Here is a 15000-nt window from a genome sequence, read left to right on the forward strand (position 1 = left end):
ATTATTTCCTCATACGTAATTTTATTTTTTATAAAGTGAATAATTTTTAACCGCAGTTAAAATGAGTACAAAACGAAAGAGCTATTCCGTCGAGTACAAAAAGGGAATTGTGGAAGACTCCAGGGGTGTAAATCTTGATTTATGACGATGTTCCAGAAGAAGATGACATGACTGTAATTGAATAAATTTTAATTTCTGTATTCTGTGTAAAATAAATAAATATTAAATAAAAATATATAAATATACTTTTATTTTTGTCCTCCCCCGAAAATAAGCCCTAGTGCGTATTTTGGACCAAAAAAGAAAGTAAGACAGTGTCTTATTTTCGGAAAAAGACGGTATATACACACACACACACACACAGTACTGTGCAAAAGTTTTAGGCAAGTGTGAAAAAATGCTGTAAACAAAGAATGCGTTCAAAAATGGAAGTGTTAATCATTTATTTTCATCAAATCAACAAAATGCAGTGAATGAACAAAAGAGAAATCTAAATCAAATCAATATTTGGTGTGACCACCCTTTGCCTTCAAAACAGCATCAATTCTTCTAGGTACACTTGCACACAGTTTTTGAAGGAACTTGGCTGGTAGGTTGTTCCAAACATCTTGGAGAACTAACCACATATCTTCTGTGGATGTTGGCTTCATCACATCCTTCTGTCTCTTCATGTAATCCCAGACACACTTGATGATGTTGAGATCAGGGTTCTGTGGGGGCCATACCATCACTTCCAGGACTTCTTGTTCTTCTTTACGCTGAAGATAGTTCTTAATGACTTTGGCTGTATGTTTGGGGTCGTTGTCCTGCTGCAGAATAAATTTGGGGCCAATCATATGCCACCTGATGGTATTGCATGATGGATAAGTATCTGCCTGTATTTCTCAGCATTCAGAACACCATTAATCCTGACCAAATCTCCAACTCCATTTGCAGAAATGCAGCCCCAAACGTTCAAGGAACCTCCACCATGCTTCACTGTTGCCTGCAGACACTCATTATTGTACTGCTCTCCAGCCCTTCGACGAACAAACTGCCTTCTGCTACATCCAAATATTTCAAATTTTGACTCATCAGTCCAGAGCACCTGCTGCCATTTTTCTGCACCCCAGTTCCGGTTTTTGTGCATACTTGAGTCGCTTGGCCTTGTTTCCACGTCGGAGGTATGGCTTTTTGGCTGCAACTCTCCCATGAAGACCACTTCTGGCCAGACTTCTCCAGACAGTAGATGGGTGTACCTGGGTCCCACTGGTTTCTGCCAGTTCTGAGCTGATGGCACTGCTGGACATCTTCTGATTTCGAAGGGTAATAAGCTTGATGTGTCTCATCTGCTGTATAACTACCTTGTGTCTTGTTGCTGTGCTCAATTTTGCCATGACATGAAACTGTCTTCCACCACCTCACCTTGGTAGCAGAGTTTGGCTGTTCCTTGCCCAGTTTTAAGCCTCCTATACAGCTGTTTCTGTTTCAGTTAATGACTGTGTTTCAACCTACGTGTGACAATGATGATAATTAGCACCTGTTTGGTACAATTGGTTGATCATACACCCAACTATAATCCTACAAAATCCCTGACTTTGTGCAAGTGTACCTATAAGAATTGATGCTGGTTTGAAGGCAAAAGGTAGTAACATTAAATATTGATTTGATTTAGATTTTTCTTTTGTTCGCTCACTTTGCATTTTGTAAATTGATAACAATAAACAATCATTATTTACATTTCTGAAAGCATTCTTTGTTTACAGCATTTTTTCACACATGCCTAAAACTTTTGCACAGTACTGTATATTAATAAAAAAAAAAAGACAAAACTAAAGTATCTCCATGTAACATGCAGAAACTCTTACTAATGATTTAGAAATCCAGCTTTATCATTTTCAAAAAACAGACTGATAAATAACATCTTGTTTAAATAAGAGTCAAATTAAAAGTAAAGTTGGCTGGGAAGAAAACCTGCAGTCACAATGATAACCCAGGAATGAACTTGGGAACAATTGGTCTATGCAGTGCCATGGGAAATAAAATTAAACAGAATACTAATTAAGTTTAACAAACCTTGTTCTGTACGATCTCCATCATAGTCCACAGGCTGTCCCTTTTTAAATATCTTAATTGTAGGGTATCCCTGAATTTCAAAGCGGCCACCAAGAGCAGTATTTGCTGTTGCATCAACCTTTGCTACAGGGACTGGAGGATCATGTTCCTTCAAATGCTTTGCTATTTGTTCATATATGGGAGCAAACTGTTTACAATGACCACACCTTTAAAAAAAAAAAAAAAAGAAGCAATACATTTATATTTCACATACTGAGCAGGAAAAGACAGCATTAGAAATTTACAATGACCAACACCCAACAGTTATATATTATGTCTTGGTAAATTGGTTATTCTAATTCATTAGCCTCTTTACCCATACAAAAATCCATTCCAGGAATGAAAGATGGACCCTAAAAATTTGCTGTCTTTTTTCATAATGTCACTACATATTAATATAAATTCTACACCCATGTCATGTTGCAAGGTACATGTTTCAAGATTGTGAAGTCAATTTCATTCTCTCAACAAAACCTATTTTTAAGAATCTGCAGCCTTACCACAAAACACTGAAAAGAAAAGATTTCACGCTGCTTAAGTACAAGAAGGGAGGAGAGAAAAAAAAAAAAAAAAAAACACCACACACACACACACCCCAGACCCATTATATAATACTAACCACAGGAAGCAAGATGACAACCTAACCATAGCAAAAACAGCAAATAAAAACACACAAACTACACATAAGCCTTTGTGGCGACATGGAAAGGCAACAGAATATCATCATCAGCATAAAACAACACATTTTTAAATTAAAATTAATGGTAGCTTAAGAATTATGTCAAAACAACAAGTACATCTGTACAAGAACACACAGTATACCCAATAAATTTATAACAATACTGAGGACTTGGATAATTCTGACTGCTTCACTACAGTGGCAAGAAAAATGTGAAAATCGCCATATAAATTTCTTAAAATGTGATATCTGTCCGATCTTCACTAAAGTTACAATAATGAACAACCACAACCTAGTTTAACTAAAAACTTATATATTGTATTATTCTTGTACATATTGAGTACATCATTCAAACATTTACAGCAGCGTTTCTCAACCTTTTTGCTCTTGAGAAACCCTTGAAATAATATTCATGTTCTAGGAACTCATACATAATAATTATATTATTGTTAGTATTATTTTTAATTATAAATTTAAAGATCATAAACAAAAAAATGTATAACATAATAATATGACAATAAGTGCTATACTTAATGTTCTATTTGTAATTTTCAAAAGAATAAGATAAATCAAAGTAAAATGTCATAAACAAATGTGACAAAAATGTTATTCTTGAAACATGATTATTAAAATTTACTTTTCTAATGTGAAATCAGTGCTTGTCTTTTACTACACAAATGCTTAATTCAGGGTCGGATTTTAGATAAACACATACGGATTTCATCTTCAACAGAAAGGAGACGATTTCTGTCTTTGCTTTTAATACTTGTCAAACAAGAAAAAGCTTGCTCACACATGCAAGACATTGAAAACTGCAGCAATATAAGTACTGCTTTCCTATGAATGGTAGGATACTCTTCCTTAACAGAAATCCAGAACTTGTCCAGGGAGTAGGTCAGTCAATCTCTTCTTGAATGTACAATCAGATTACAGCCCACTAAGTTCTTCCACTTCTTTTAAAGTTCTCAGGATGAGCAGAAGATTGCAGTATGGATCTCGCACCCAATCATACATTTGTGTTGGAAGGGACTGAAAAAAATGTTTTGATTTTTTCCAACACTTCTTTCAGGGTGGGTTACAATAAGACTTGACATTTGACTATATCCTTCTTTACTTTTAAGCCCTACAAGTAATTGAAACATCAAAATTCCATTTCGCAACATGATTTTTCCCAAAGGTTCAGCCTTCTTTTAAATCCAAGAAACTTGTCACTTGAAGTTAATATATTTTTCTCCAGGGCACTGCAGTGACTTGTTCAGCTGATTCATGTGATGAAAAATGTCTGCTAAATAAGCTAGCATCTGCACCCGCTTTTGATCTTCAAAGCACTTCGCAAAATCTTGTTTGTTTTCTTAAAAATATCTTTGCAATTCATCTTTTAGCTCAAAACACCCTATCTGGAACTCTTCCTCTACTTAGCCACCAAATTTCTGTATATAGCAAAAGATTTACGTGCTCTTTGTCCAGGTTTTCACACAGCTTTTTAAACATTATGGAGTGAACTGTCCTTTGTTTAATGAAGTTAACCATTTTTGTGGCATCAACAAACACTTTTTTCAGTTAATCTCCAAGAGATTTTTACATCAGTACTTCTCTGTGAATAAAACAGAGTGTTGAGACAACATCAGCATTTTCTTGTTTTACATGAGAAACAAAACCTCTTATGGAGCCAGCCACGGATGGAGGACCAACAGTACAGATGCCAATAAAGTTATTCCAAGACAGACCTTTTGTTTCCAGATACGAGAATAAAATATTTAGTATACAGTATCTATTCCTCTGCTTGTCTCAGGTAATTCAAGAAAACTTTCTCTGTTGTGAAGAATTTCACCCTCATTAACCAATCTAACAAAAGCTACAATGTAACATTTATTGGTAAGATCTGATGACTCATCAACCTGGTTGGAAAAACTGCTATTTTTCAGTTTATCACACAAAACCTCCTTGGCATTATGTGACACGTCATGGATACATTGACTTATCGTACTGTTTGAAAGTGGAATATTTTCAATTTCTTGTACTGCATCTTGTCCCAACATTTTTACCCAATATAATTTTACATGCTGGCATTTATTAGGTTCTCACCAACTGTGTGACTTTTCCTTTTCTATGCAAAAATTTCTCCTACCAAATAACTTGCTTTCTGAGCCTTTTCACCGACACTGAATTTATTCATAAAAGCAGAACTCTGTTTCTTTTGAGATTTCATTAATGTTTTAAAATAATCAGCACTTTTATTTTTCGTATCATTGTGATTTTTCATGAAATGTCTCTTCAGTTTTGCTGGAGCGATTGCTGTATTTGAAAGTTGTTTGACACAGAGAAGACACTGTTGGAGATGGCAGTTTGGATTACCAATCCATGTAAAGCCCATTGATAAAGTTAACCTTTTTTTTGTGTTCATTTTTGTATTAGTATTTTGAAATTTGGTATGAGATTCTAATTCATCATCATCCACTGAACCCTGGTTGAGAAAAGCCGATTTACAGTGTGGATTGGAAACAAGTATGAACCCCTCGGTTAATGACTACAACAAAAGCTAACTGGAGTCAGGATTTGGAAAAACCCAGCACACAGGGGATGCAAACTCCAGTGTGTTTCTTTGTGTCGTTCCCAAGCCTGGATAAATGGGGAGGGTTACATCAGGAAGGGCATCCGATGTAAAGTTTTGCCAGATCAATATGCGGACAACAATACAAATTTCCATACCAGATTGGTCGAAGCCCAGGTTAACAATGACTGCCACCAGTACTGTTAGCCAACAGAGTGGTGGTGGAAATTGGACTACTGTTGGCCGGAGAAGGAGAAGAGGAGGGAGATGTGTCCAGAGGCAAGACGAAGGTAAAGACAGTGGAACTGAGGGTAGGAACGAGAAGGAAGATTGATTTATTGTGTGTGCAATAGACTAAATTAATAGGGGAGAAAAGCCAGGTGGATCGGAGGTGGATTCAAATTGTTCAAGGCATTGATGGGAGGAGAAATGGGGTAGGAGTTATTCTGAAAGAACAGTATGTCAAGAGTGTTTTGGAGGTGAAAAGAGTGTCTGCAGGATGAAGTTGGAGATCAAGAAGAGGAGGAGGAGGAGAGTGAGGCCAAAGCCAAGGATCAAATGGTGGAAGTTGAAAAAGGAAGACTGCAAGGTTGAGTTTAGGGAGGAGGCAAGCACTGGGTGGCAGTGAAGAGTTACCAGACAGCTGGGCAACTACAGCAGAAGTAGTAAGAGTGACAGCAAGAAAGGTGCTTGGTGTGACATACGGACAGATGAATGAGGAAAAGGAAACCTGGTGGTGGAATGGGGAAGTACAGGACAGTATACAAAGGAAGAGGATGGCAAAGAAGTGAGATAGTCAGGGAGAGGTGCAGAAAGTAGACAAGACTACAAGGAAGAGAGAGGTGGCGAAAGCTAAAAAAAAGGTGTATATGAGGCTGGACAATAAGGAGGGAAAAAAGCACCTTTACAGATTGGCTAGACGGAGGGACTGAGCTGGGAAAGACGTGCAACAAGTTAGGGTAATAAAGGATAAAGATGGAAACATACTCACAAAAGAGGAGGGTGTGTTGTACAGATGGAAAGAGTACTTTGAGAGGCTGAAGAAGAGAGAGAGAGAGAGAGAGAGAGAGAGAGAGAGAGAGAGAGAGAGAGAGAGAGAGAGAGAGAGAGAGAGAAAGGTTGGATGATGTGGCAACAGAGAATCAGGAAGTGCAATCGATTAGCAAGGTGGAAATAAGGACAGCTATGAAGATGATGAAGAATGGAAAGGCCGTTGGTCCAGATGACATACCTGTGGAAGCCTGGAAGTGTTTAAGAGAGATGGCAGTGGAGTTTTTAAACCAGATTGTTTAATGGAATCTTGGAAAGTGACAATGCCCGAGAAGTGGAAAAAAAGTGTACTGGTACCTATTTTTAAGAATAACGGTGATGTGCAGAGCTGTAGTAACTACAGGGGGATAAACTTGATGAGCGACAGCATGACGTTATGGGAAAAAAAGTAGCAGAAGGGTTAGGTTAAGAAGGGAGGTGATGATTAGTGAGCAGCAGTATGGTTTCATGCCAAGAAAGAGCACCACAGACACAATGTTTGCTCCAAGGGTGTTGATGGAAAAGTATAGAAAAGGCCAGAAGGAGTTAAACTGCATCTTTGCGGACCTGGAGAAAGCATATGACAGAGTGCCTCAGGAAGAGTTATGGTGTTGTATGAGGAAGTCGGGAGTGACAAAGAGGTATGAAAAAGTTGTACAGGATATGTACGAGGGAAGTAGGACAGTGGTGAGGTCTGCATTCAATGTGGAGGTGGGATTACATCAGGGATCATCTCCAAGCCCTTTCTTATTTGCAATGGTGATGGACAGGTTGACACTTACTAAATTAGACAGGAGCCCCCGTGAACTATGAGGTTTGCTGTTGACATTGTGATCTGTAGAGAGTAGGGTGCAGGTCGAGGAGACATTGCAGAGGTGGCGATAAGCTCTAGAGAGAACAGCAATGAAGGTCAGTAGGAACAAGATAGAATACAAGTGTGTAAATGAGAGAGAGGTCAGTGGAATGGTGAGGATGCAGGGAGCAGAGTTGGAGAAGGTGGAGTTTAAATACTTGGGATTAACAGTACAGAGTAACAGGGATTTTGGAAAAGAAGTGAAAAAGAGTGCAGGTATGGTGTAAAGGGCAGAGAAGAGTGTCAAGAGTATTTTAGACAGACCGGTACTAGCAAGAGTGAAAGGGAAGGTCTACAGGACAGTACTGAGACCAGCTATGTTATATGGGCTGGAGATGGTGGCACTGACCAGAAAGCAGGAGACAGAGCTGTAAGTGGCAGAGCTAATGATGCTAAGATTTGTATTGGGTGTGATGAGGATGGACAGAATTAGAAATGAGTATATTAGAGGGTCAACTCAGGTTGGACGGTTTGGAGACAAAGTCAGAGAGGTGAGATTGCATTGGTTTGGGCATGTGCAGAGGAGAAATGCTGGGAATATTAGGAGAAGCATGTTAAGGATAGAGCTGCCAGGCAAGAGGAAAAGGGGAAGGATAAGAGGTGGTTTATGGATGTGGTGAGAGAGGATATTCAGGTGATGGGTGTAACAGAGGAAGATGCAGAGGACAGGAAGATATGAAAAATGATGATCCGCTGTGGCAATCCCTAACGGGAGCAGCCGAAACAAATAGTCAGGATTTGGAAAACGTAGCACTACTTTGACCTAATTTTTTTTTTTTTTTTAAAGGATCAAGAATTGTTGATTTGCATAAATCTGGAAAACAAAGTAATTACAAAAGAGCTTAGATATTCACTAGTACATAGTTAAACTAACTGTATATAAATGGAGATTTAATACTGCGACTATTCTTCCTAGAAGTGGTTGCCCAACCAAGATGACTCTAAAGGCACAAAACAGAATGCTCAGTGAGGTTTATAAAGTTTAAAAAAAAACCACACACACACACACACAACAGCTAATCACTTGAAGGAACAAGGTAATATTACTGTTCATGAGTCTATGATATGCAAAACACTGAACAGGTATAGCGTCCATGTGGCAGGACACCGAATAGGAAAATCTCATAGCTCCATGCCTGATGTTTGCCAAAGACCACCTTGATACTCAAAGCTATGGGGAAGATGTTCTGTAAGCTGATAAATTGTTCAGGAAGAATACACTGCAGGTCATATGGTGTAAAAAGGGCACAGCATACCAACCTGAAAACATCATCCTAATTTGCTGCCTCAGGGCCTGCAAAGTCTGCCATCATCAAGAGGCCGATGAGTTTCCCCAAGTTTATCAAGTTATCCTGCAGGATAATGTCAGGATGGTCACCTGCCAGTTGAAGGTCAGAGGTTTTGTGATGCAAAAGACAATAACCCTAAATATTGAAGAAAATCTAATATAGTATAGCTTCAAAAAAAAACAAACAAAAAAAATCCGCATTTAGACCAAAGGCAATGCTGTGGAATTACCTCAAGAGAGGCATTTACACCGGACAACCTAAGAAGATAGCTGAACTGAACAGTTCTGTAAGGAAGACTATTCTAAAAATTCCTCCTGAATGTTGTACAGCTACTGAAAAGCACTTATGAGGTTTTTGCTTCCAGAGAAGGTTTGACCAATTATTAAATGCATGGGTTCAGTTACTTTGTACAGCACACTTTAAATGTTTGATTGGTGTGCTCAAAGACGACATGAAAGATAATTTTGTGTTATTAGCTAAAGCGTATTGTTGTTTGTCTATATGCAACTTAGATGAAGATGAAATCACATATTAGGAACACTTAATGCAGAAACCAGGTAATTCCAAAAGGTTCACATACTTCTTGCCACTGTACGCTTTTCAGGCGATAGTAGTGGAATTGGTGGGTCAGAAGCACTCATTCCTGCATAAGGTGTCAAACCAAGAATCACCAGTGATTTCAATCACCAACACATGTACCTCTGCTGTTCTTTGTCTGGTTGTGCTTCTTTCAATATTAAAAATAAAACGCAATGCAGCATTATTCTATTACTAGTACTACAGACTGTTCAATTGACGCAACCCTTCTTTAGAATGGGTCTCTTAATATAGATAAACAGTACATGAAAGCAGCAAGTTAAATTCTATCCTGGTGTAGTCCCACCCCCCATCCCTACTAGTGGAGAGTAAATTAAATTTCAGATTTTTGATCCTATATTCAACTCTTCACAAGAAATGAATCTAAACTGGAAAAAGGTATAAAAAACTAATTCAAATTTTCTACCCAAAAGAAACTCATAACCCTTTTCATATTTGCTTAAAATATTCAGTTTAGCTTTGCCAAACCAGCAATTGGGTTTGTCTCTCTCTAGCAATCTGCCTCTCTCCCTCATTTATTGGTCAAGAATGCTGCCTCCACTTCAAAACATCCAGTATTGTGGGAATTATATCTTTCCTGTTGACCTTTAGTTTGAAGTTTACAGGAAGCAACATTTTACCAGAAAATGCATATTTTGTACGTTTTGACCATATGAGATATCAGACATGTAGATTATCACTAGAATCCCTGAAGCCTACGAAAAAACTTGTAATCCTGGCCCACCTTAAATCCCTTCGGACCTCTCCATCAGCAGTTTTGTAAATGTGTCAATCAGCACAAGCAGCCTGCTGTCCCATCCCCCGCCTTGACGGAGATCAATTCGGGCAAAAAGTTCTCCCAGCCCAAGCCAAAGCTCCTTATCTGCATGTGACGTTCCTGGAGATGAATAGGGTAATTAATATAGTATATCGTTATTTGGAATACATGCATTTCATGCGTGTTCCTTGTCTACAAAGAACTGGTTAAGTGTAGTATGAAAGGAAACGCGAGGCAAGAAATGCTGAACACATACCTAAAGCAGAAACTTTTTCTATGTTATACTAATAACAAGGGGGCTCCACCCCCTGCTCGCTTCGCTCGCCTACCCCCGGCGTTTTGAACCCGTGCCCGCTGGTCAGCCGTAGTTTCAGACGCGCGTTGTAGGAGCGTGCGTTGTTTTGAACCCGTGCTTGCCCTGCTTCTGTGGTTTGAGACGCGCGTTGTAGGCGTATATCCGTCAGTTGTGCTCGTTCGGTTTGAACCCGTGCCTGTTTTGCCTCCGCAGTTTCAGACGGTGGATAGGAAGTAAAGAACGCATTGTATGGTAAATCACAAAGATTTATTGGAATATCTCTTTACATACAATATTTGTAGTAAAGATGGTTTGTTGTCCTTGAATGATTTTTCCTTGGTATTGGAGTATTTATAACTAAGTTTAATGTCAGATGAACGCCGAACTCATGAGAAGGCTACATAATGTTGTCCATGTCCAAATACGCACTCAGAGAGGTATATGCCAACTTTGTTCATGGTCTGTGGTTGGGATTTGTTGATTGTCATGGCAAATGCAGGTCTACTGGGAAATTGGCGTCGCCCATGTGTAAATGGCAATTCAAGGGCAGAACTTGTAAGGTCAATTCTAGGAATTAAAACAGTATTGTCAGTATGTGATCCTGTAAGTATTTTTGCTTCAATAACATTGTTTGTCATGGTGTTGATGACTAAATGTGTACCATTGCATAAACCCTGTTTAGTATTAAGGTTTCTTAATAGCATGACAATTGTTCCGATTTTAAGGTTATGATTGTGTTGTGGCAATCCGGCTGGGTTAATAGTGTTCAGATATTGTAAAGGGAAATTAACATGTTCAATGTCGTCTTCAGAATCAATTTTGTCAGTACTTAGAAAGAGGCGGCTTTCTCCAGTAAGTAATGCAATGACTTGGTTATTTATGTGATCAACATCAATATTCTTTGGACATAATATAGCCCGTCGCGTTAACAGTGGTATCTGGTCTATTATTTTACAGGCGTGAGCGCAACTCCATTAGTTCTTCCTTGTTTAGCGTTAGTAATATGGATAATGGATTGCACTTACTGTTCATACGTAGTGTTTTCTGTGGTTGAATTGTTAAAAATGTATGACTGTAATGTGATGATTAACTTATGCTGTATAGTCTTCACGTGTGAGGATGACGAACCTTTAATACGGAGTGTTCGTTTATTCTTATTACCCATCAGGTGTTGTGCCTGTGTCTTGTGTGGTTGCACTGTTAATATTGTATCACTGTAATGTGATTCAAATATGTTGTGGAGTCCGTATTTGTGGGGTTTCTGTACTATATCGTGTTTTTGCTTGCGGGTCATTAGAGGTGCGTGGATTATGCATGTGTAGTGTGTTTGCGTACTGTCTGGCGCTTTCCATACTCCAATTGATTTGTGACCCTTTCTGGACTCCGTTATGTCAGGTTTGATTTGTGAACCTTTCTCGACTCCGTATTCTGTCCAGTTTTACACTGGGGTTGGGCGCTGACTCCTGTTGTTTGTGTGGTTATGTCGTTCGTAGTCTCCATGGACTCCGTAGTCTGTGGGGGGGTTTGTGTGGCACACCAAGCAGCACATTATTCCTAACTGTACTCAGCAGTAGTGCCACGCACAATATGGCGGTGACACCTGCGCCCTCACTACGCATTAGTGCCACTCACAATATGGTGGCAACACCTGCGCCTTCCGTATTATGTCGGGTTTCACCATGCTGTGTAGGCGCCTTTACCTTTCGTACTTTCCCGCGCCTTCCGACGCGCGATGTAGGCGCCTGCACCTTCCGGGTCTTCCTCCGCTGTGTGGTGTGGACGTTTAACTGTCATTGTTTCCGCCTTTATATTCTGTCCCTAGCTGTGCATGCGTTTCGTGACTAGGTTTTTTTGAAGCTGTTGCATTCCAGTTTTCATCATCTGTAACCTGCTCTACATGTGTTTGGCCCCGTTCTTTAACCTATTTATGACGTTTTACTTTGTTTCCTACTCTGTCTTTTACTTCTGACCTCGCTTTATCTTGCTTGCAGCATGTCAGACGGTTCGTAGTCTCTCCCGTTTTGCTCTGGGGCGGGGGAGGGGGCTTTGTGTGGCGCCTGTGCACGTTTGTAGTCTCTCCCGTTTCACTCTGGGGAGGGGGGCTTTGTGTGGCTCCTGCGCACTATGTCTCCTGCGTCCACGGGTAGGTCCCTGCGTCCATATCCGGTTAACCATTCTCGTGTAGTAATATGGATGACATGAAGTGTATAATGTGTAAGGTTTAGTCCAAATATCAAATTAATAATAATATAACCTTAGGGGGGGGTTTGAATTTGATTTTGAGACTGGGCACTCATTGCTTCGTATAGTGAGCTGCTACTATTATTATTATTATAATAAAAAACATGCATTTGATTTGAGTCTGTAGCACCCAGTGTAAATTTTGGCAGTTTTTTTTTTATTATTGCATCTCTCTATACATATACACACATATATATATATATATATATATATATTATATACACATACACATACATACATACATACATATACACATACAGTAATCCCTCCTCCATCGCGGGGGTTGCGTTCCAGAGCCACCCGCGAAATAAGAAAATCCGCGAAGTAGAAACCATATGTTTATATGGTTATTTTTATATTGTCATGCTTGGGTCACAGATTTGCGCAGAAACACAGGAGGTTGTAGAGAGACAGGAACGTTATTCAAACACTGCAAACAAACATTTGTCTCTTTTTCAAAAGTTTAACCTGTGCTCCATGACAAGACAGAGATGACAGTTCCATGTCACAATTAAAAGAATGCAAACATATCTTCCTCTTCAAAGGAGTGTGTGTCAGGAGCACAGAATGTCACATAGATTGTTTTCTCTATCTCTAGCAAACAAATCAATAGGGCTGTTTGGCTTTTAAGTATGCGAAGCACCGTGGCACAAAGCTGTTGAAGGAGGCAGCTCACACCCCCTCCATCAGGAGCCGGGAGAGAGAGAGAGAGAGAGACAGTTTGTTTTTCAGTCAAAAATCAATACGTGCCCTTCGAGCTTTTAAGTATGCGAAGCACCGTGCAGCATGTTGTTTCAGGAAGCAGCTGCACAAAAGATAGCAACGTGAAGATAATCTTTCAGCATTTTTAGACGAGCGTCCGTATCGTCTAGGTGTGCGAACAGCCCCCCTGCTCAATCCCCAAACGTCAGGATCAGAGAAAATCTGCGCAAGAGAGAGATAGAGAAAAGTAAGCAATCTAGCTTCTCAGCCATCTGCCAATAGCGTCCCTTGTATGAAATCAACTGGGCAAACCAACTGAGGAAGCATGTACCAGAAATTAAAAGACCCATTGTCCGCAGAAATCCGCGAACCAGCAAAAAATCCGCGATATATATTTAAATATGCTTACATATAAAATCCGCGATGGAGTGAAGCCGCGAAAGGCGAAGCGCGATATAGCGAGGGATCACTGTAATCCGAGTCGTAAGTTAAATGTTTGAGTAGTTGGAAAAGTCTTTTTGATAAGTTATATGATGGTCCGCCTATTAGGCGAACAACTGGTCTGTATTTCAGTGGTGTTTTATGTATTTTTGGGAGTCCATAAAATTCAGGGCAGTTAGCATCGTTGGATTTCATTTTGTGAAAGTTCTGTGCATCCAGGCGGTTGCAATTTCGGAGTTTGGTCAGAGTATAGTTTATTTTATTCTGTGTAGTTTTTGTTGGGTCATTATTCAGCTGTTGATAAGTGTTAGTGTCGGAAAGCATTTCTTCGATAGCTGTGGTGTATTGTTCTTTGTCTAGGATGACAATTGCGCCTACTTTGTCGGCTGGTGTAATAATGATGCTGTTGTCATTCCGTAACGATCTTAGAGCTTTCTGTTCACTTGTCAGAATATGTGTGGTCGGTTGTCCTGTGTGTAGCTGGCTGGCGACGTTGCATCGTATTTCTTGTGCATGTTCTGTCGGTATTTTTTCAGTTACTAAGATGTGTTCCAAGGAACCGAGGAAGTTCATGTCAGATGCGTCTTTGTAATTGAATTTTAATCCTCTGGAGAGAATATTGTTTTCTGTGGTGGAGAGCCGTCTTTTGGATAGGTTGTGTACTCCGGATTGGGGTTTGTTCATGTGTTGATTTCCAGTAAGTTTATCCCATTTTCTGTTGAGTGCATGTCGTTTAGAAATACGGTTTTTGGAAGCGGTGTCCTGGATCCTTTTGGTCCATTCCTCCGTAATCGTTTGCCCGCATGTTGTGAATAGTTTAGAACGTTGCTCCATAATTACAGATCGGTAAAAGCTTCGTTGGCGGTGTGTTTCCGTTAGAAGTTCATACAATACTTGTTTCGCAAATTGTTGCATGATGGTTGACATTTTCGGGGTGTTCGTTGGTGGCTTGAATTGTAAGCATTTCGGAGTTACATCATGCCTGATGCAACTATGGAAGAAGAAGAGTTTTTCATAGCTGTGCGCTTCACGGATTACCGAAGTTTCCCATCGTCTAGTACATTGGAGGGCTTCTTGCCCGAAGGTTGTACGAATGGAAGAGAAGGTCTGTGATTAATACACTATCTCTAACAAAGCTCTGGCCGATTGGTGATTTTATCATAGACATTAAGATGGACTGTTTATGTCTTATGGAGACTTGGCAGCAACCGGGTGATTATTTTCATCTAAATCAAGTGCTCCCTCCAGAGTGTGTCTGCATCTCTAAATCCCGTTCTTCAGAGAGGGGAGGCGGTCTCGCAATAATACACTGTAAAGACCTAAAAATGATCACCAATACCTCTTCCAGCGTATCCATCCTTTGAACTGTTAGCTGGCAAACTTTTCAAACCTTCACCTATTATAATTGCTGTTTTATATAGACCTCCTAAACTATCAAATGTTTCTATTGCAGAACTTTTTACTGTTTTAAC

The 15000-nt window shown here is 39.6% G+C and overlaps 1 protein-coding gene across 3 annotated transcripts in view; it reads right to left on the reverse strand.

The window, feature by feature from the left end:
- The window catches only part of pdia4 (protein disulfide isomerase family A, member 4), an 89096-nt gene that overhangs the window by 31251 nt on the left and 42845 nt on the right, over positions 1-15000 (reverse strand). For all 3 annotated transcript variants that reach the window (XM_028803924.2, XM_051928894.1, XM_051928895.1), the window contains exon 3: positions 2056-2261. In XM_028803924.2, coding sequence (XP_028659757.2) covers positions 2056-2261 — 206 coding nt within the window. The remainder of the gene's footprint in view (positions 1-2055; positions 2262-15000) is intronic.

This window comes from Erpetoichthys calabaricus, chromosome 6 (genome assembly GCF_900747795.2).
Source record: "Erpetoichthys calabaricus chromosome 6, fErpCal1.3, whole genome shotgun sequence".
NCBI lineage: Eukaryota > Metazoa > Chordata > Cladistia > Polypteriformes > Polypteridae > Erpetoichthys > Erpetoichthys calabaricus.